Source organism: Protopterus annectens, chromosome 9.part0 (genome assembly GCF_019279795.1).
Source record: "Protopterus annectens isolate FY-2018-M chromosome 9.part0, PAN1.0, whole genome shotgun sequence".
Classification (NCBI taxonomy): Eukaryota; Metazoa; Chordata; order Ceratodontiformes; family Protopteridae; genus Protopterus; species Protopterus annectens.
This window is the reverse complement of record NC_056743.1, coordinates 628,751,219-628,774,630: the sequence shown is the minus strand read 5'-3', so window position 1 is coordinate 628,774,630 and position 23,412 is coordinate 628,751,219. Positions and strand designations below refer to the sequence as shown.

Here is a 23,412-nt window from a genome sequence, read left to right as displayed (position 1 = left end):
GAGGTGAAGATTTCTCCTCTGAGGGTGGTGTGTTGTGGTCCACCTGGGTCATACAATGTGAGATGCAGCAGATGATGTGAACTAAAATGGACAGGTGGCTGGATGTCCAAATTGGTATCCAGTAGCATCTCCTCACACAGCCATAATATTATATATCCAGTGGCCCTGATCATCATGGTACCAGAGGTTATGTCTAGTATTAATAATATCCATGTTGGCAATTGACTTTGGGGCAGGTTCACCTCTGGAGAAGACTGACAGGCCCACCATACCACCTTGTATACCCCATCACCGTGTTCTCCTTCCTTGTGTTTCCCATCCATTGTTTGCCATCCACTCTTCCCTATTATGAAATGCCAACCCTTTGTCTGTCTGTCTGTGTCACTCCCTTATTACACTACTCTTGTGTGTCACCTCCTCCCCAGATGGACTTTGTGTGTATGTGTTTGTTTGTTCATGTGCCATCTACCACCTTCCCTTTACCCTCCTTTCAGCAAGTTATTTTACATTATAGTCAGCACATTCTTCCTTTCTTAAGAAAAAAAGAAAAATGGGCACCTTTCCTGAAAAACAAATTCCCTTTTCTCCTACCCCATCTAACCTTCATGTTATCCTTCTGTATGTTCCTTTGTCTGTTTTTCACCATTTCTGACTGTACTATCTCCCCCTTTCTTCCCAACTTATATAAAGAAGTTCTGCCATTGTGTCCTTCTATGGGCCTCAGGCAATGTGCATGTTGCATCTCTGAGACACTTTGCTGTATATGTGAACATTCATAGTCTCAGACACATGGCTTCGATGTCACATGTCCTTTGGGTCATGTGACCACATTTGTTTGGTTTGTGTTGTAGCACAGTTGCTGGTGGTAGTGTGACTCAAGTCATTCACAGTCCTGCCTGACCTGCTGCACTGCGCATTCCCTACACTCATGCAGACTTAATCCGCATCTGACCACTGACCACGCTACACACCAATATTTCAAACACTTTAAATGATGTAAAAACAAAATAAAAAGCTAAAATTCTCTATGTATCTTTCTTTTTGTTAAAAGTGAAAGTAAGTCTTTTGCACTTTTCATGGGTGCAGTTTACCACACAAAACCTCACATTTCAGCAAGAGATGTAGCACTTAGGACATTTTAGGTGCCAACCCTAATCATCAGTAATTTGCAGCACTAGGTCCCAGTCCACCGCTAGGACATAACCAAGGCACAGACTAGGAACGAACTTGATAAAAAACAAGGATGTCCAGGCAACCAGGAGAAATCGTCTACAGCCAACCAGCATACAAACAGACTATTACCAAAACAAATCCAAGGCGTAAAGAATAATCCAATGCAGTTTATTTGATGAACAACAAACGAAGATGACCTAGGTTTCGTTCAGTAACGAACTTCTTCAGATAACATTCCACAAATAACATCCTCCTTAAATACACATTACCCTGCGCTTAATTGAAACAATTAAGCGTAATTACACTAATAAATTCAATTGATATTGTTAAACACACAGTGACTAGTTTGTAAAAGTAAAACATACTAGTATAACACAACCTAACAAAATATCTAACCAATCATACCTATATCACTCAGCCAAAATAATATATATAAATATACATATAAACATACACTTCCCTATAATAAAATTAATATATCAGTATGATAAAATAATATATATAAAACTACATGTCTAATCAAACGTACAATATAATTCATTCTCATGAACTATTCAAATAAATATCATGTGCATGAAAAATTGATGTAAACAATACCTTTGCGTTCTGTCAACACAAACTATTTTCCTTTTACCATATTACTTTTTAATACTGGCTTAATGGTACAGCACTCATTTAAACCTGGTGTATTACATGCGTCTAAAAGTACCTGCCATTTCAATTCATAAATATCCAAATCATACACTGTGACCCTACCTTGTGTATCATACACTACATTTTGAATAATACAAAATTTAAATTTATGTCCAACATTACCTTGTATGTGCCTGGCAAGTGCATTAGTTGTCTTAAGGTTTTTAATATCTGAAAGATGTTCCCTCACTCTATCCCTAAAATGTCGGGTAGTCTTACCGACATAGAATGAATCACAATCCTGTCACAATACAAGATATACTACATTATATGTATAGCAATTATAATGCCCCATTATTTTAATATTACAAGTATTTACAACAACATTATCACCAGTGCAATAAATGTAGGGACATATAGTACATCGACCACATTTAAAATTTCCTATCTGTCTATATGTGGTCTTTTTCTTAAAACTGTCGTCCCTTTCAAAGTTATTTTTAAAGGATGCGTCTTTTTTGTACACAAATTTCACATCCCCCTGAATCAGGTGTCCTAATTTTTTGTCTTTACTTACAATGTCCCAATTCCTCTGAATAATATCCCTAATGATCGAATAACAATCATTATATACAGATATATATGAGGGAATCTTACTTAATTTTACTTCTTCCGTAATCACGTGGTTAAAATTGCCCAGATTAATACATGTTGAAGTTAATATGGCCTGATATGACCCTATTCTCCTTTTATATGCCACCTCATTAAATATTTTTGCACATAACTGTTCGGGATACCCTCTATTCCGGAACAAGTTAGATATATACTTCAGTTCTTTCACAAATTCTTCATCATCACTCACCATTCTGGCAGCCCTGACCATCTGCCCTTTGACAATTGCTTTTTTCTGATGGTCAGGGTGCCAGCTGGTGTAATGCAAATAAGCATTAGAAAATGTTGGTTTTCTATATATGTTAGATTTCACTCTTCCCCGCATTTTATCATAAGATAACTTAATGTCCAAGTATGAGATTTCTTTCTCACTAATTTCATGAGTAAATTTTAAAAACATAACCGTATTATTAATATACAATAAAAATGATTCCAGCATTTCCCTATTGTCATCCCAAACGATAAATATATCGTCGAGGTATCTTGTATACAGTTTAATATGTCCATAATACTTAGTTTTGAAGATGTAATTAGATTCCCAGTAACTCATAATCAAATTAGCGTAAATGGGGGCACATGCCGCCCCCATTGCCACACCACTGACTTGTTGATAATAGTTACCTTCGTAATAAATATAGTTGTTCAATAACACTATTTCCATGAGATTGACCAACGTATTTATCTTTTCCTGATCATATGGCTTGGTTTCATATAATTGCTCTTCAAGCCATATAAAGCCTATATCTTGGGGTATAGTTGTAAACAAATTACATACGTCCACCGTAATAAACGAATACCCTTCCATCATTTTTAATTCCTTAATCTTCACCAAAAAATCCCAAGAGTCTTTAGTGATATAGGGAAATTTGGTCAGACATTTCTTAAACTGATAATCCAGAAATTGGCTAACAAAACACGTCTTGCTCCTCTTACCATCAACTATAGGTCAAAATTGCAAGTTATCCAAGCCCTTATGAATTTTTGGTATGCCGAATATTCCACTAATAACTGGATAATCATTGGTCATATAATTATATTCATCCTCTGATATTTCCCCTTTGTATAGCATGTTTTTAATTGTTAAATCTATCTTTGCATACGCTATATGTATTTCATTAAGACTAACTTCCTCATATGAGTCTCCTTGCAACATTTCAGTCATATAAGATATATAATCCTGTGTATTTGTTATAACAACGCCATTACCCTTATCGGGTTTCATGATCCTTATATCCGGTTCCTTACAAATATTGTTAAACATCTCATGTTCTTCTTTCGACATATTATAATGTATTTGCTTTTTGTATGTCTTATGAAATTTCCTCATATCATTCTCACTTAATTTCTCAAAAATAGCTATCTTATCATTCATTGGAGGATTAAATGTACTTGATCTTTTCAGCACATTATCTTTTTGTCTATTAATATTTTCACCCTCTGGACACACATTAAACCAAGTTTTTAGATTTAATTTGCGAGTAAACAATTTTAACTCCATAATAGATTTGACCAAGTTCCCCTTCTTACATGGGACAAAGTTGAAGCCTTTTGCAAATAGGTCAACCTGCTTTTCATTCATACTAACCTTCGAATAATTAAATAACTTGAAATCACCAACTTGATTCTTAATAATCTTAGGGTGACTTAACACGGCATACATAGTGTTGTCTATATCTTGAATTTCACCCTGATTCGAATTATGTATATATTCACTAACAATAGACTCTTCAAAATATACCTCCGGGTCAAAATTAATATAAAAATTCACCTTCACATCTAATGACCCACCTTCTGAATCAACTACATAATGTGCAGCATCTTCCTCTCTGTGTATATTATTAAAAAGTGTAACTTGCTCGCCATATCCTAAATCTCCCAATGATACACTGTTGTTAACATATTCATGTGTACTCATATTCATCAAATCTATGGTTTCAGCTTTTTCCATATTTTCCCCTTCATATAACGTCAAACATGCATAGCGTTCACCATTTTGTACATGTTCCATAGCATCACAAGTTTGCAAATTACCAACATTGCTTTCATTAATATCAAATAAACACAAATTGTTTTTATCCATGGTCACGGTATGTTTGGAAACTAAATTAGAATCATAAAATGCATTTTCAAATGCTGAATCTATTGAAACAACATTATCGTACTTTTCGTTCTCGCCTGCCAAATGTGTGCCTGTACCAACAACTATAAACTTACCCATATCCATCTGCTCATCATGATCTAAAGTATTAATAAAACAACTTTGTCCAAAATAAATGTCTTCATGCACGTGTCCCAAGTTAAATTCTGCATAATTCCTTGTAACATCTTCGTGTTCACTCGTTATTATTTGCGTGCTTTCCACCCGTTTTTTTGGTTCACTAAAAAATCTCTTTTGGGTCGAGCTCCAGTTTGTTGGTAATCGGTAATTACGCCACTTTGTCCTGTGTTCTTAAGTCTCTCAGACCTCCGTAGATCTTCCTCCATTTCACCTTCATTATGCGTACTGGTATCGCGGACTTCTCCATGCTCTTTACCGGAAATGACGTCAATCTCATCACTGCTATTGTACACTCGCCCCCTTTGTTTATAGTTGCCATGACAACTCACTGCGGTCTTAGAATGAGGGTAAATGAGTCCCAGCTCATAACTCTGAATGTCTCTATCAATTTTGTTGTTTTTCCTGCAAAAAATATTATCGCAACTCAATTCAACATCTTTAATGACATGCGTATAATTATTGTAATATTGCTCAAATAGCAAATCATTGCTGATGTTGTTATTTAGTTGTTCCAACTCTTCAGTTAATTTTACAATTTTAATATTGTTAAATTTGACCATTATTTCAATTAATTTCAAGCCACAGTTGTTAAAGAACTCATGTAATTCAGTTAACATATCGCTGTTACTTTCACATCCATTCGGATATTTCCACATACGCAAGCCTTTCGGCACCATCCCCAATTCACAGTTCCTAATAAGATAACTGTTCTCTAATTGAGTTCTTTTTAATTTGAAAAGCTTCATCTCAAAGCTTTTAAGCATTTCTTTCATAGGTTTAGTGTCTTTATTAACAACTGCACTTGTTATAGTTCTACCATCTTTAAAAGAGAACGCATTGTTCTTCCAGGTTTCATTACCACACCGTTCCTTCCTGTTCAAATGACTATTGCTAGGAACAGATTCATTCAAACCCTCACCTGTAGAACTCGGGCTAGGTGTAGCCTGTGTAAACGGTAACCCCAAGCTGTCGTTCGTGTCCGTTATACCAGGTACTTGTTCTCTATTTAGCAGTTTGTGTATAAGTTCTGAATGCTCTTTCAATTGTACCTGTATTTGCTGCAGCGCACTCGCTAGGTCAACCGTTTCACCCTCGTTATCCATGAAGACAAAACCAAGGCACAGACTAGGAACGAACTTGATAAAAAACAACAAGGATGTCCAGGCAACCAGGAGAAATCATCTACAGCCAACCAGCATACAAACAGACTATTACCAAAACAAATCCAAGGCATAAGGAATAATCCAATGCAGTTTATTTGATGAACAACAAACGAAGATGACCTAGGTTTCATTCAGTAACGAACTTCTTCAGATAACATTCCACAAATAACCTCCTTAAATACACATTACCCTGCGCTTAATTGAAACAATTAAGCGTAATTACACTAATAAATTCAATTGATATTGTTAAACACACAGTGACTAGTTTGTAAAAGTAAAACATACTAGTATAACACAACCTAACAAAATATCTAACCAATCATACCTTTATCATCAAATAAACTGCATTGGATTATTCCTTACGCCTTGGATTTGTTTTGGTAATAGTCTGTTTGTATGCTGGTTGGCTGTAGACGATTTCTCCTGGTTGCCTGGACATCCTTGTTGTTTTTTATCAACACCGCTAGGACATAACTAAGATTATTCATTCTTTTCAGCAACATTACTACAGGGCAGGACTGCATGCATTTATTCTGCAAATTCTACTCCAGGGATCTCTCAACAAGTCAAATTATTTTCCTAGGGGTGGAGTCATTTCAAGCAGAGGGAACTACATAAATGGACCATTCCTATGAGCTCATAAAATTATTAGAAATCGCCTCCCTTGTACAATGTGGCCTCTTGAACTCACTCATTGATTCTCTACTCACAGGTTCACAAGGGTAAACTGCACTTGGGGGAAATATTACTGGTATTTTTATGAGTAACATTGCACGTAACTTGTTTACCTGATAAGAAAGCACTTGAGAATATAGGAACAAATTATATCAAAGATAAGCAGCAAACGTGTGTGTGTGTGTGTGTGTGTGTGTGTGTGTGTGTGTGTATTATATATATATATATATATATATATATATACACACACATATGTATATAATGTTTATAATGGAGCCTTTGTAGGACATTTTTCCAATACAGGGTTTTGGAGTGAGTTTTCTTAGGATATAAACTGAATACACAAGCTGCACATATATGAGTATTTTGCCATTAGAAACAATTCACAGAGGATCTTTATAGATGTTGATGCTGGTTAATGAAAATAATTTTTATTAGATAGCTTAATTTGTATGCTCTTTGTTTTTTGAAGTGGAATCTTTGATCACTGATTTCTCCACAAAGGAGACCAGCATACAATGGAAAAAGTTGTGCAGTACCTGGTATGTTATTATTGTGTTGTATAAGTCATCATCTGGTACTTGGTTCGGTTCCTTTATCATTGCTGCTGCTGCTGCTCCTGCTGCTGTTGCTTTGACCTGTGGCTCTGGTTCTGGCTCTGGCTTGGACTGCAGTTCTTCTTGGCACTGGTTGACACTCACTTCTTGGAAATCTGCTCGCTGGTCATTAAGTCTCCGACTCTGAGAGCAGGCCAGCATGTCAAAGAATCGTTCTGCCTGTAGTGATGTCACTGAGGCAAAGAAGACTGAAATGACAACATAAATAACAGTGGCATGTATTGAGTTTTCATACAATAGAGGTGTTTGGAAACAACTGTATAGCTTTATAAACTCACATTTGTGTTCATAGAACTGTGAAGTATCTTATTTTGATATTTAATCCTGCTTTACTGTGTTGTCATCACCAGACTTCCCTAACACAGTAAGGACCTAGCTGCTACCCTCATTGTACAGTTTCTACCTGTGAGTTCCTTTATGTTGTCTGACTACTTTGTTTCCTGCTCTCCATGTAGCTGCTGTTTTTTTTTCATAGCCTGCTGTACTTCACAGCCTGATGATGCCGTTCTTCATTAGCAATGTGCCTTTTCTCTGTGTAACTACAGGTGTCATCAATCTCTGTCTAACTACACATATATCATTTATTTTACATCAACTATACCTCACACCGTCTGTTACACTTTGTTCATCTATGATCTTTTTTCTTTTGTATGTATCTGACATCTGATACAGCTACATGTTACAAACTTCCAGTTTACTTCTTGTAATTTATTCTTAAACCTACCATCTACACACAGTCTTGCTCTGCTTATGTGTCTAGAATTGTCTTGAATAAAACTGGTTACCTCCCAATCATATTATATGTAGATCAGTACCTGTTTTTGGTCTTTTGCATCTGTGAACAGTTGTAGAGCCTTTTTTGTGCCACACATCACTTTCTAATATGAACAAATAAAAACAAATGCCATGATATACTGAAGAACCTGTCTTCTTGCTGTTTGTGTATATTCACTCTGAAAACACCATACTTGTTTTTCTTATATACTTCTTAGCCAGTTAAGCTCACTAGACACAAGATCCTGATTTTATGAAAAAGGCATGCAGTAGGTGGAGTGGACACTCTAAACTTGCCATAGGTGTGAGGTGTGCCTGTGTGGTATGAATGAATGTCTGAAGCAAGGCTAGCCACCCAGTGGTGTTAACATTGGTTTCTAGATGATTTTCACTGTTGTAGTGACACCCTGACTCCTGGTGCAAAAAAAAAAATGAAAAAGGGGCTGTGGATGGATGGATGGATGGATGGATGGATGGATGGATGGATGGATGGATGGATTAGAGTACTGCCTGGTTAAATGAGTTGTTCCCTCACATTGTATGCAAGCAAAGACAGAAGAAATAAAACTGAAGACCACAGAATGAAATTTGCTATTGACTAATTCTTAACCCACTGATCTACACTACTTAAATTGGATCTACACTGCTCGAATTGGAAAGGCAGTTGTATTGAGTAACTAGTATTCTCATACTGTAGAGTTACCACATTTAAACCCAGGAACAGAGAATAATGTGTTTTCCCATATGAAAATTCAGACAAAAGGTTAGTCCATTAAGAAGAGAACATTGTTGGCAGATTGTTTTTTAAGTCATTTAGTGCCTTCACAGCAGTGTGTACTTGTGTCTCTTAACACAGATTTTTTTCTGCATTTTTATATCTTTATGGGAAGTGGGTTTCATTGCTACCACTCACCTTTTGTTGGAGGCATTACCTAATACCCATGCACTAAAGCTGCTCTTACCAAAGTTCTCTTACCCATGTTCCATCCTCAAACCAGGCCTTCTAAAAGGATGCCAGTTAATGGATAACAGATCCATGAGGCTGCAAGCCTGAGATCATGAATGCTGCAGGATGTGCAATAGTCTGCAGGGAAATACTCGTAATTCCATCCTGAATGCTAGATGAAGGGATCTATGTAATGATGAAGGGTGTTAAGATAGCCACATGTCTCACAAGTAACTTTTTGATACTGATCTCTGCCAGGAGTTAACTTAGCAAAGTTAGTGCAAACAATAACTGTCCCAGCAAGCCCTTGAATAATTCAAGTATATTTTGTAACTTACCTGCTTACATCAGGAGAAGTTTGGTGACTGTATAAGTTTGGACTTTTTTTCTGCTTGTTCTTGTTAGTTTTATAGATGCCTTCCTTGCACCATGCATACAATCTTTTAAATTATAATTTTCAGTTCAGACTCACAAGAATTTCCAACACTCCCACCCCCTTTCACTGACTGGATCAGAAATGTTACCATTTGTTGTATGGAAGGCATCCCATTGCTGTAGGAAATATAACTTGTATACAGATGGAGCTGTACTGGGTAGTTACCCTTGTTCTTTACCATTGAAGTCATTTTATTCATAGTGATTTGTACCCTCACATCCTCTCAACCAAGATTGATATCAAAGATGTTTAGTCTATATGTATAGATTCTCTAACATAGTCTGATTTTAAGGATTACTCTTTCTGGAACAGGATATACTTTTTTATTTAATCAATTAAGTATGACAGGGTAGAATGTTAAGATAAGGATGTTTAACATATACATCCTATTTGTACAGTCTGACTTATGGTATAGTCCAAAATGAATGATCGCTCTTCCTAACGTTTGATGTTAGCCATATTATTGTTTCAGTTCTTGTACACCAATTAATAAGACAGGCAATGTATATGCTTTATTAAGTATATTAGCTAATTTATTTTATGTATTTACAACAGGCGATGTTCGTAAAATATGTTTTTTTAGATATATACATGAATATACGTGTTTTTAGACAGAGATGATATTTATGATACGACTCATGATGAAAGTTATTAGTTGAGTACTTATAAACTGAATGTTATTTTAAGAAGATACATAATTTTAATTGTAATTGAGTTTAGACTAGTAAGCTGTTTTTATGTAATGAATATTTCAATTTACTTTGACAATCGAACATAAATTGAAATATTGCTTTGATGATGTAATAGTGTTCCTATTGCCTCTCCCTAATATTAAAGGTTTAAATGTTTTGTGGATATTTAGTGAGTTGTCTGAAGAAGCAAGGTTACAGTGGCGGATCCAGGAATTTGCAACAGGAGGGGTGCAGTCTGGTTAGTTGACTGCCAGGGTGGAAGTCGGAAAGTGGGACACTGAGTTTGGTGGTTGTGGAAAAATTACCTTAAGAAGCTCTGACATCATATGTGGAAAGACAGCAGTATACATTCAGTCGTGCATGATTCTGATGTGGATGTGGTAGTAGAAACAGGTAACAACTCCCAAATACACTTTGGTTTCACATACAGGAACACAATGTTATTTTGGGCTCATCATAACAATAAATATGCCAGCCAGTTATGTGATAGTTTTTCAAATTATGTTATTTTGAGCACATAGCTACAATAAAGGCATAAGCCAGTTACTCAATGCTTTAATAAAATACAAACCAATGAATACTGTCATGGCTATTGTACTCTGCCACATGTTCTTGGTCACTGCTGAAAATGGTTCCTGGTCCAGCCCATTTCCTGGCCAAAATACAATAAATAAACATAGGCGACATAATCATCCCACTCTGGCAGTGTGTGTGTGTGTGTCTGCCAACCAAATCTCAGTAATGTCAAAAGCTCCACTTAAATCATGAAAAGCATAGATTGTATTAAAACATAAAAAAACAGTGCCTACTAATAAACTGAAACAAACAAGGGCACCAATATGAATGTGGAACATACAGGAATGTTCACAACACAGATTAAATATTTTAAAACCCAACAATCCCTGGTGTCTGGCAGCACTGACAAAACATTTAAACTTGTATTAAAAGCACAGTGTTTATACTTTCAACTGCAGTATATGCAGACTTACATATCCTCTACATTTTATTTTACACGTGTACAGTTTTAGCTAGGCCGAAATCAAATAGCTGGATACTTTCAGTGTATGTGATACCACACAAAGCCATGCTGAAAGTGATATTCATGTGTAATTCTGTATTAGGCATAGAGTAATACAACTTAGCCATGATGCTACCCTACATTAGCAAAATGAAACATTTAAAAAGAGAAAAATTAAAGGAGTGGTGACTGAGATTATGAATGGTGACCCAGCTCCTTAACACCCCAGAATGACAGTAAAGGTATAAAAAATGTTCAGGTGACAACAATTTAATAACAAGTTGTCTAAATAGCTATTAAGTCTGAAGACTAAACTTCTCTGTCACTTCAGCCTTCTGTAAGTCCTTTTCATGTATCTTGCCACACAAATGTTTTCTTTTCCTAAAAGATTATTTTTTTTCAATCTCTGCCACATTCCTGCCTCTTTTTCTCTCCCTCCTCTCTTTACTAATTTTTGTACCTTCCCTCCATTAGTCTTCTCACCCCTTTTTCTGTCACAAGTGCTCTGTCTGCTTACATTGCCCCTTTTCAGTCCTCTGCATTTTTTTCTTCACTGCTACCTATTCTCCAATTTCCTCCTCTGCTTTCATCTTCCTGCCTCTTTTTCTTAAGTGACCCTCCTTCATGAACTGTTGTATATTCCTTCTCCTTTTTTTTTTCTCCCTATACTTTTAAGATAATTACCAATTGGTTTATATTCTTATATTTCTTTACTGCTTCATTTTTAGCTGTCAGACGTCATTGTCATTTTCATGACTGCTTTTGAAGTTATGACAGTTTTCTACTACTTCTGCATTGATTTATTCAGTGATCCTTTAGTGCTATTAGACCTTCCTTTCTTCCTTCCCCTCTCATCTTCATTTTCTCTCCAGAATATCTACTGTAATAGCCTGAATAATCTTCCACAATAAGTCCTTTATATGCTCTACCTCCTTTCCTTCATGTTATCTTTCCTACAACCACATTGCTAAGTTGCATCTCCACACAACTCACACATTTCTCATTCTCACAGTATTTAGTACCTTGACTCCCAATAATACACTTTCTGTCTCAGAAACTATCCTGCATTTCGCTTCCATTATGTCAGACTTTTTTGCTTTTTACTTCACCTTCTATTCACCCTTTATTCACCTTCAATTCACCCTTTATTCACCTTCACTGGCTTTATTACATTCACATTGCCAACATTCTTACTGCTTCCAGCTCCTTTCATTTTTATAGATTTTGACACAACCTTATTAATTTTCCATTTTTCTTTCTTTACTTATTTCATCCTTTCTTTCTTTTTTCATTCTCTCCCTCCACTTAATCCTTCTCTTTTGTCTTTCCTTTTAGTTCTCCCTTCCTTTTGTTCTCCTTCTTATTCAGCTTTGCTTTTCTTTTGTGCATTCCTTTTTTCTTTTTTCTTTCTTCATTTCCTTTTGTATTTATTTCTTCCTTCCTTCATTCCTGTCTTCCATTTCTTTTATTCTTCCTTATATTTTTCCTTTCAAGCCTCAATTTTTCTTTATTTCCGTTTCTCTTTCTGTTTTATTCTCTTTCTCCTTTATATTCCTTCTTTTTACCTTCCATTTATTTCTGTCAACTTTTTTTTTTATTTCTTTGTTCCTTGCTTTCTTTTCTTCCATTCTATATATATCTTCTTACATTACAATTTCTGTTTTGTTCTGGTACCACACCAGCAATGTACAGTTAGGTATCAAACTTTCTAAAAGCAGTCCAATTTCATTTACTAGTTTTGCAGCCATTTTGTACTGATACATACATCACTCCTCTTTACATCATACACAGTATTTTAATAAAACATTTAGCGCCATCAGTCTCAGAGCAGTACTGTTCAGTTTACTTAAAACTGGACTTTAAACTTTCCCTCCATTTTCCATCCCAGAAGTTTTTTTTTTTACAATTGCATTGTAACAATCTCTGTCTTAAGTTGTTATATTTATTTGCATTCCAATGCGATGCTATCATATCAACCAGAAATGGAAGCTGTAGCAGATAAGTCCAGGAATGGGCACACGTAGAACTAAAATCTAGTTCGGGATGTACTACTGATCAATAAACATAATGTTTTTATTCTAAAATCTTTTATTAAAACAAATAGAATCCCAATATACAAGCTTATCACACCTTTCCCTTAACACTTTCTCAAGTGTTTACACTGCATTTTTAAAAAAGTTAAGTTTTATACTTCACTAAAACCAAGTGATACTGACATTTCCTTAAGCCATCTTGACTTTAAAACAAATTTATGCTCACTTTTTCATTACTACATGAATAATCAAGCCTAAAATTACATATCCATTTATATTCTATTTCTTCCATTTGTGTTTTTGCGTTCCCTTTTCTAATACTTGACCTAAACAATTCTGAAACAGTGAATTCAAATGGATGGGCACTCCCTTCCAAATTAATGTGCTTAAATAAAGAATTACTGACTACAGTTGTATTTATTTCCAACATGTGATCCCTAATTCTGTCTTTTAACCTTCTATGTATTTTTCCTACATAAAAGTTGTCAACATTCTTTACATAATGTCATGTATACTAATTTTTTTTTGCACATGATAAAATTCTTAGCAAAAGAACTGAGGGAAAGAGTCTATGCTGGGACTGAATTAGAAAGAGAAATTCAAGAGGCACTTCAAAAAAAGAACAGATTCAAATGCAATTTAGAGACAAGGAATGATGGCAACAAGTCTGCAGTAGTCCCAAATAGCAATAGTAATAGTATAAAAGAGAGAAAAGTAAGAATGACGATTACATGGAATAGTCAAACTAAAGATGTTATAGGGATAGTTAAGAAGATTTGATAGATACTGCAAGCTTTACATTGTGAAAAAATATAGTTCTTGAAGTACTGAGTTTTATTTTTACAAAAGATCAAAAAAATAAAGCAAAAGCTGTACTATAAAGAACAAAATATGTAAAACAGAAAAAAATGATGATAAATATGGAAGTTTTCCATGTTGGAACTGTCAACAATGTATAGCAAAAATGAAACTATAAATTTATTTACAATAAAGAATTTCATCTGAGACGTACAGAGACATGTGACACACAAATACAAATCCCCAAAAGTGCTAGTTACATTCAAAGTAACAGCACAGCTCACAACAAGCATCTTCTGAAGGGGGTATATATATATATATATATATATATATATATATATATATATATATATATATATATATGGGTACACTTTGTAATTTCGAAATACTGAAATTCAGTATTTCAAAACCACAAAGCTGAAAACCCAACCACAACTCACAACTTCGAAAACACACAACCGCGAAATTCAAAATCCCGTAATTACGCTACACATACAGTATACACATAAACATGCACACAGATCTCCCCCACAACCAAATAAACTCATCTAAACTACATATAATCAGGGGGGCAAGCCCCCCTGCACCCCCCATGTGGGGGGCTGTGCCCCCACACACACCCTACTTATATATTCTAACTTCGAGATTGCATAAACAGAAACTCAAACAGAACTCACACACACACATCTTACAGTCCCTCAAACACACACATAACAGTCACAACACACACTTACACACACTAAACCCCTAACCAACATACTTACACACACAAACTTACCAAAATTAAACCCAAACATCCACACACCGTACCGCCGGAAGCAGAAATTCAAAATATCTGTGCTTTGGTATTTTGAATTTCGTGCTTCTGCCGGTTTCGAAAATGTGAGTCTGCGGCTTTGTAGGTTCAAAATACAGAATTTCGAGATTTCAGTATTTCGAAATTACAAAGTGGACCCATATATATATATATATATATATATATATATATATATATATATATATATATATATATATATAAAATATACATACACACATATATATATATATATATATATATATATATATATATATATATATATATATATAAAAAACAGCTGTACAGAGGAATGACATTGGGGAAGGGAAAAACTAATCAAAACAGTATGCAACAGACTCAGGCAACCATATGTTTCACTCTAACATGACTATGCAATGATTTCTGAACTTGAAATACTTATTCATTTATGTATTCATTTACTAAGTTAGTTTTTTTTAAATTTTTTTTTGGGCCATTCTAAACCCATTTTACCGAGTGCATCCATGGAGAAAAGCTTTCAAAAATAAATCATTAAACAATAATTACATAAAATCTAGATATTAGCAACAGTAATCTCTTACATATGCCATGACATGACCAGATCTGGAATTCAGTGTTGCAAGACATTAGAATGTTTGAATGTTATGAAAAATACAGGCATACATTTCATGCCAAAAAGCACTGGCTCAAGAAGAGGTGTCACCTCAAGCAAAATAAACACAAATGTAATTATTTTTAAACCATATTTGAACGAAGATGAAATATCAGCACAAAACAAGGCATTACAATGTATACAACTTGTATAAGAACTAACCCAACACAACATTATATTATTATATAGATATATTAGACATTATAATAGTAATATTATTTTTTTTCTTTTCTTTTGATACAATAGAAATATTAGCAGCACTGGAACAAAAATAATCTAGATTATTAGCCCCTATCCATTAATATAGCCCTTAACTCCGAAGCCCAGTTTGTGAATCACTTAGATTAACAAGACTCAGTTTCCACCCTTCTCCTTGTTTAGCATTTTCTCCCTTTGCCATCTTCACAGATATTTACAGATATTTTACTTCTCCCTATACCATTACATTATTGACTGATTCATCACAGAATTTCCCCTAGCCCTTATTTCCTACCATTTACTTCACTCCATTCTCCAGTTCTTTTTTCATGTTTGCTACCTTTAGTTCTCTTATCATCTCCTGTCTCCCAAAGCCTGTTCACCCCAAGTCATAAAGCAATTGGGTAAACAGTGAGCAGGAGTCTGGACCAAGCTATCTGTTTGTAGTACCTGCTTAATGCATACTCCTGGAAGACTATTTCTGTCCATCTCATTCCCAGCATTCCCAGGCAGAATAATGGATGACTTTGCACGAGTGTTGATCTTGCCATATGACAACCTATTCTGTGTGTTTGTGTGTATGTGTGTGCCCATCTCTCTCTCTCTTTCTCTCTGTCTCTAGTGATACAGGCCCTTTGTTGATATTCTGAAGGCTTTTATATACAGTGCTCATACAGTTATACCAGTCAATCTGATCAGCTCACCAATACAGCCCAGTATCATTGTATGTACCAATATCTGCACTGTATTGTTTCCAGTTAGTTGCAAGAAAAGTTCATCTCCAGCCTGTTGTCTGCACATCAAAGGATACATTTTTGATTCCTCTAAGCAGGTCCAAAAACTCATCTGTTGCATAATATGTTATCTGTTCCTCTCATAAAATCTAAAACAGTCATTTCAAGATTTTCTATGCACAAGAAAATAGCTACACAAATAAATAAGTCCCCCTCAGAAAAAAATGTAATACAAAATTCAAAATAAACACCCAAGGTAGAACCTACTATTAACAGAATCTATAATAAAAAAATCTCATTCTACCCAAAACTCTCTTGAAGCCAAAAACATTCTTGCTAAACCAAACAAGAAACTCCAAATCCTGATCAAATCAATCAAAGCCAGATATGAGGCAAAAATAGACACCCAGGCAAAATATAATTACAAAGCCTTCTTTAATTATGTTAGAAATCTCAAAAAAAGACAATGCCCAACACTGTGTGGAGCTAATAATAAATGAGACAACATACTCAGATCCAAAGAACATTGCCAGTCTACAAGGGGACAAATTCAACTCCAACTTCACCCCTTCCTCCACTCCAGTATTCCCTGATTAAGTACCCACATCTACCCACCCTCATAAAATCTCTCAAGAACAAGTCCTCAAGGCACTCTCTAATTCCAAGTCCACTATGTCTATGGGACCAGACACGACAGAAGGCTACTTACTGGCTAGCCTGGAAAATTAATTGTCAAATCACCCTGTAGTAGCTATTCAATATTAGCCTTAAAACAGGCTTTCTGCCAGGTGAATGGAGGACAGCAACAACAAGTCTCCTACTCAAAGGTGAAGCTAAAGCAGATACAAGTAATTACAGACCTGTAAGCCTTACCAGCCTCATTTGCAAGGCTATGGAAAGGACCATTATGGAACTTATAAATAGGAATATAGGTGACCTACAGACTCTTCTCCAAACCCATTTCGGATTAGTCAAGGGCAGGGCCAGCCTAATTAACCTGACTGATTTATTTGAAAAAGTCACTGAAACAATAGACAAGGGCGAATCAGTTCACAGTGCCTATCTGGACCTTGAAAAGGCATTTGACCCCATTCCACATTCAGGTATCATAGATGAACTCTCCCAGCTAATAGCTTACTGGATAGCAAATTGTCTTAGAAATTGAACACAGGAAGTAAGGGTGAGTGGCTCTACCTCCACGAAAAGACTTGTCATTAGTGTATCACCCCAGGGTTCAGACCTTGGGTCAGTTAGGATTGTGGCTGACCACATATGTAGATGAGTAAAAACTCAGTCCCATATTAAACTTCCCAGAATCCTTCAAGAGGGCCTGTCCCAAGCAAATAGTTGGTGTGAAAACTATGGACTGAGACTAAATGCCAAGAAATGGATGATTGTATCTATCGGCAAGCATGATTACCTTTAAAGCTACCATAATAACAACACCGTCTGGAAACTGATCCTGTAGTTAGAAATTTGGGAACCTATGTTGACGATGAACTGTTGTTTGATCACCATGTATCCACTATTGTAAAGAAACTGGTATGAGCAACCTTTTTCATCACACAGTGTACATTGAAGGGTATGGGATCCAGATCCAGGAACATAATTTTTCCTCTTGTACTCAGCACTCATTAGGCCAATCATTGAGTATAATGCCCCTTTCTGTTTGTACTTGTCAAAACACTTGTCACAGCTACAATGACCACACAGGGACTCAGAAGGTCAGAACTAATGCTTTAGGAACTGTCTTGGCCACTACTGGCAGCTAGCACAGATTTTGAAACAGATGGGTGCTATGACTGGAGCAAGGCAAGCCAGAAAAATTACTGGTTACAGAATTCTGAACTCACCATTGTCTGATTAGCCTAATTATCATAAACCCGATATAAAAGAATTGAAGTAATCAGAAAAAAAAAGGTACAAGTCTATGGTTCACCTCTCTATGTTCTGCCAATGGCATCAGATTTCATCAAGGAACATTCATAAAATAAAAATAAAATGTCCTGACAACTGCTCACGCCTAGACCTGAAGTGACAGCATATTGTCAAGAACCATGCTCACAGTGCACACATGGGAAACAAATTCTAGTATATTCTTCCCATAAAAAATAGGGGGAGAATGGAACTCTGTGATGGATGATTGGAAGGTTGGATGATGAACAGCTGTCTCTCTGATAGAATCCAATCAGTCAAATGGCTCTCGGCTTTCTCCCCTCTTCTTCATGTTAAAACGGGTGTTCCACAAGGCTCCATCCTTGGGCCCCTTCTTTTTAACATCTTTACTAACCTTCTCTACTCTTCCTGTCCTGGATCCTCACTGATACAATACGCAGATGATTCTACACTTATCACTATTGCTGAATCACCAACTCAACTAAAATCAGACACACAGTCCTCTTTTAACTCTGTAGAAAACTGGCTATCTGAAAACCAACTTATCCTCAATCCAAAGAAAACCAAATTACTACTCTTTCTCCCTAAAAACCTTAACCACATAAAGTCGTCCTTCTCCATACTGTCACAAAATAATACTCAAATACAGGTGGACACCAGTACAAAACTCTTAGGTGTTACTATTGATGATAGGCAATCTTTGATTTACACGTCAATAATTGTATCCGAAAAACACATCTCAAGCTAGGTCTCCTCTATAGAAACAAAAAATATCTTACCAAAACAGCAAAACTAACCCTTGCAAATGTTTACCTCTTACCCACTTTACAGCTCCCAAATTCTCACCAGCCTCAACACTGGACTACTAAACAAGTTAGAAACAACTTATAACAGGATTGCCAGATTTGCTGCCCAAAATTCTTACAAATCCCATCACTGTCTCTCACTAAAAGAACTAAATTGACTACAATTACCCAACCTGCTTCGGTATAATCAGTTTCTGATTATTCATTCCATTCTCTACAAACCCTCTTTCTGACCAACTACCTCATCTCTAATCTCTCATTACCTACCCACTAGATTACTCTGCAGTTCTGAACAAGGCCTACTAAAATCTACAAACCAAGGACCAGAATGTGTCATGTAGTCTATAGCTTTAACCCTTCCAAGGCCTGGAATAGCCTTCCACTAGATATAAGATCCCTTGAACATCCCAATCAATTCAAAACTGCTACAAAAAATACCTTCATGAAAAATGGACTTGCCAGTGTAATTATCCCCCGTAAACACTCCCCTATAACCTTCTACTTTTCTTCTCTCTTCCTTCCCTTCAATAAACAAACCTACTACTTTATCTTCTCCTCTTGGTACATCACTGTACAAACATAACTAGTAAAATATTTCAGCTATGTAACTATTGCTCTATTATGTATATAATATGTAATTATGAATGTATCCCTCTGATGAATGTATTTGTATGTATTTCACTTGCCACAGTTTAATGTATGATACTGTAATGCAATAATGTGCGGTACTGATGAATGTAATGTGTGGCACTGTAATGCAGTAATCTGTGGTACTGATGAATGTATTTCTATATGTATTTAATATGTAAAATTTCTATTTTTTGTTGGAGCTTTTCTCCTCGGGCCTCTGCTGAAAATGGGCGTTTGTAGCCCAGTCGGACAAACCCAGTCAACAAATATAAAATAAATAAATAAACAAATGATTGGAAGATCGTAACGGGATCACATCTGTCTTTGCCTGATTGGGTGCAAAGCTGTACTGACAAGCCTCTGAAAGATGGGATTCCAAGGCAGTGAGTTCTGACACATGACAAGAACGTGACTAAAAAAGAATAGTCAATGTGAGAGTGTTCAATCTCGCCTTTGTTCTTACACATGGGTTCGGAGCCGATCCTCGGCTCCGTGCCGGCCGACTGCAAGCTCTGCATCGAGAAGAAGCTCGAGGACATCTAATACCCACAATCCCCCTCTGCCTATACCTCAGATCTAGTTTGCCACTGCTGCATACGCATCGCTGGAGGCTAGCTCGAGGCTTTTACAGATAAGAATTTATCTATTCTGGTTAAAGTTTTCAAAAAAACTTCTTTAATATCTAGTCATTTAAAGTTAGAGTACGGTGTGTGAGTGGAGTAGAATTCTCGATACCTTAGATTAGTTTAACTTAGTTAACTAACTGGTGTAGAGTTTTTCGGGGCCTACCACCCCTACTTGAATCACTTTTTGACTGAAGAATTGTTGTAGTCTTGCTTTCTTAAGCAAGTGACATCGGACTTTCAAATACCGGATTTGACATTATTATTGGATTGACTTACTGGACTGGACTGTCTCTTTCTCTTCATTATGTCTGAGAAAATAAAATCTGGCTTCAAACGTTGTCAGTGTGGCCAAAAGATGTCGGTCACAGACAACCACAGTTCCTGTGTCTACTGTCTTGGCCCTCTCCACTTACAAGAGGACTGCTCTATTTGTCACTCTTTTAGTGGGAGGGTCATGACAGATAGGCGCAGGAAACTGATGGATAGAGGATTGTTGAAACCCTCTTTCCAGGAGGCTCTGGATGCTTCAGACCAGGCATCCAAGTCTTCGAAGGGGTCGAAGGCGTCGGAGCCAAAGTCATCGGCTCCGAGCTCTTCGGGTCTAGTTAGATCACCGGTTCCACAGACTTCGGGGCCGAGTGTTCAACTGTTGGCAGTTTCCGAGCCTCGAGTCTTGGAACCGGTGACGGAGCTCCCTCCACCGACTCTGCTGAGGTCGGCTCCGTCTTCGATCCCTTCGACTCGTTCTTCTAGGCCCCTTTCCGACACCGATGTGGACCGTGTGGTGCAGAAACTGATGGAGCATACGGCCCTATCCAAGCTTATCTCGGTCTCCTCTCAGTTGATGTCGAGACTTGAAGGCCTGCCACTGTCTCCATCTGTTCCTCCTCCGAGACCTGTCCAGTCTTCGGAGCCGGAAGAAGCTGACCTGATGATTGTGGAGCCCTCGGTGCCAGAACCGTCTTTTTCTCGGTCGGCACCGTTCACCTCGACTCCATCTGATCCGGTACTGGAGTCTCGGGGCCGAAGATCCGTCCTTGGTTCCGGGACCGAGAGTCGGACCGATGTTTCGGTTCCGACGCTCCCTCTCGGGGCCTCGGCACGGATCGACTCGGTTCCGTCCTCGGGGTCGGTGCCTTCGGCTCCTGTTTCGGGGATTCTTCCCATTTCTTCGGAACCGGGAGATGCCTCGACTCGGGATCCGGGGGCCTTCCACCTCATGAGGAAGGTGTTGTCTACCCAGACAACCACATCAGCAGGTACAGCTTCTCCTCCCCACAAAGGACCGTTATCCTCCTCTGCACCCACGGCCATGTCCAAGCGTCGGGCACCAGTGTCTCAGCCACCCCTGGAGGGTGCCCCCTCTTCCTCGGAGGCTTCTTCGGATGCTCCCCACGAAGAAGTCCCTAGGAAAAGACTGTGTAAGAGGAGACACTTGGATTCTCCACAAGAATTCTTGACATCTGATACTGACTTAGATGAGTCAGAAGGGTCCCCTAAGTCACCTTCAGAGGATGTCTCTTTTTCTGACATCTTGGAGATCTTAAAACAGAGAGGTGACTGGCAAGCCCTCCCCCCTTCTGAGGATGAGTCAGTTTTGCTGAAGGCATTTGGTGCCCGTCCTTCCTCCTCCTGGGTCACTCCGCCCTTTGATGAGTTAATGGAATTAATTGCTCGAAGGGCATGGGAGACTCCTGACACGGTGGAACCAGTCCCTAGGAAGCCAAATAAGTACATTACGGCACCACAGGACAAAGCTTACCTCACCAAAGGAGTTCCAGTAGACGCCATGGTGGTGGCAGCGGCCACGAAAAAGGAGATGTCGGAGTCTTCCTCATCTGTCCATCCGCCTAACAAAGACTCTAGGACCATGGACAGATACGGGAAGCGCATTTTCAGTTCAGCGGCTTTCTCTATGCGTTCCCTGAACTATTTGACTCATTTTACACGGTACCCCAAAGGGCAACGTGGTGGGAAAATGTGGTTTCGAAAACCCCAAGGATCTTTCCCGAACACACAGGGTGATGCCCCCTCTAGAGGCAGAGGGGGGGGCAGAGGTGGAAGACGCCGCCCTGGCGGCAGAGGGGGTCCGCAAAACCAAGGTGACAGGGATAATCTCCCTGGCAAACCTTTTCAGCACTCCTGAGAGGAGGCCCGACTGTCCTGCTCTGGAGGCAGTCGGGGTCGCTTAGCTCTATACCCTCAGGCCTGGCAAAATCTTTCTTCAGACAATTGGGTAAAAGCATTGTTACCAGAGGTTACAAAATCCCATTTCTATCCACACCCATTCCAAAGAGAAAACTCCCAGATGTACCACCCCATCTGCGAGACCCAGCAGCTACAGAAATTTCAAAGCTGCTAGAAAAAGAGTCATCCAACCAGTCCCAGCGGACCAAATAGGATTCGAACTTACTCAAGGTTCTTTTAGTTCCAAAGAAAACAGGGGACTGGAGGCCGATTCTGGACCTAAGCCATCTCAACACCTTTGTCAAGAAGGAAAAGTTCGAATGGTCACGCTTCAATCGATCCTTCCATTCTTACGGAAGGACGACTGGATGTGCTCGATAGATCTGAAGGACGATACTACCACATCAAAATGGCCAGAGCGTCCAGGGATCGCTTTGCGCCGGCTGGGAGCCAGTCACTATCAGTTTCGAGCCCTGCCCTTTGGTCTGACTACAGCCCCAGGGTCTTCACCAAATGCATGGCAGTGGTAGCGTCTCATCTGAGGCGCCTAGGATTCCAGGTGTTTCCGTATCTGGACGACTGGCTCCTGTCTGCCACCACCAGGCGTCAACTGATACAAGCCAGGGATTACACCCTACAACTTTGTACACACCTTGGCATCTCAGTAAATTTCAAAAAATCGTTGCTACAGCCATCACAGCATATCTTATTCATAGGAGCGGAATTAGATACGCGTCAGTTAGTTCTAAAACTTCCTACAGAAAGAATAGTAGCACTTCAATTCAACATTTCCTTCTACTGTCATCCAAAAGTCCCCAGCAAAATTGTTCTGAAAGTTTTGGGTCTCATGGCAGCTTCCCTCATTGCGATACCATTGGGAAGACTGCACATGAGAGTGCTACAATGGCTTCTGTTTGCACAATGGTCATTCCAACAACTTCCACTGACTCACGAAATATTGATAACGAAAACATGCAAA

The 23,412-nt window shown here is 37.9% G+C and overlaps 1 protein-coding gene across 2 annotated transcripts in view; it reads right to left on the bottom strand.

Moving 5' to 3' along the window:
• Positions 1–23,412, bottom strand: part of GPSM3 (G protein signaling modulator 3) — a 778,689-nt gene that overhangs the window by 140,090 nt on the left and 615,187 nt on the right. For both annotated transcript variants that reach the window (XM_044083194.1, XM_044083195.1), the window contains exon 6: positions 7,134–7,399. In XM_044083194.1, the coding sequence (XP_043939129.1) occupies positions 7,134–7,399 (266 nt within the window). The remainder of the gene's footprint in view (positions 1–7,133; positions 7,400–23,412) is intronic.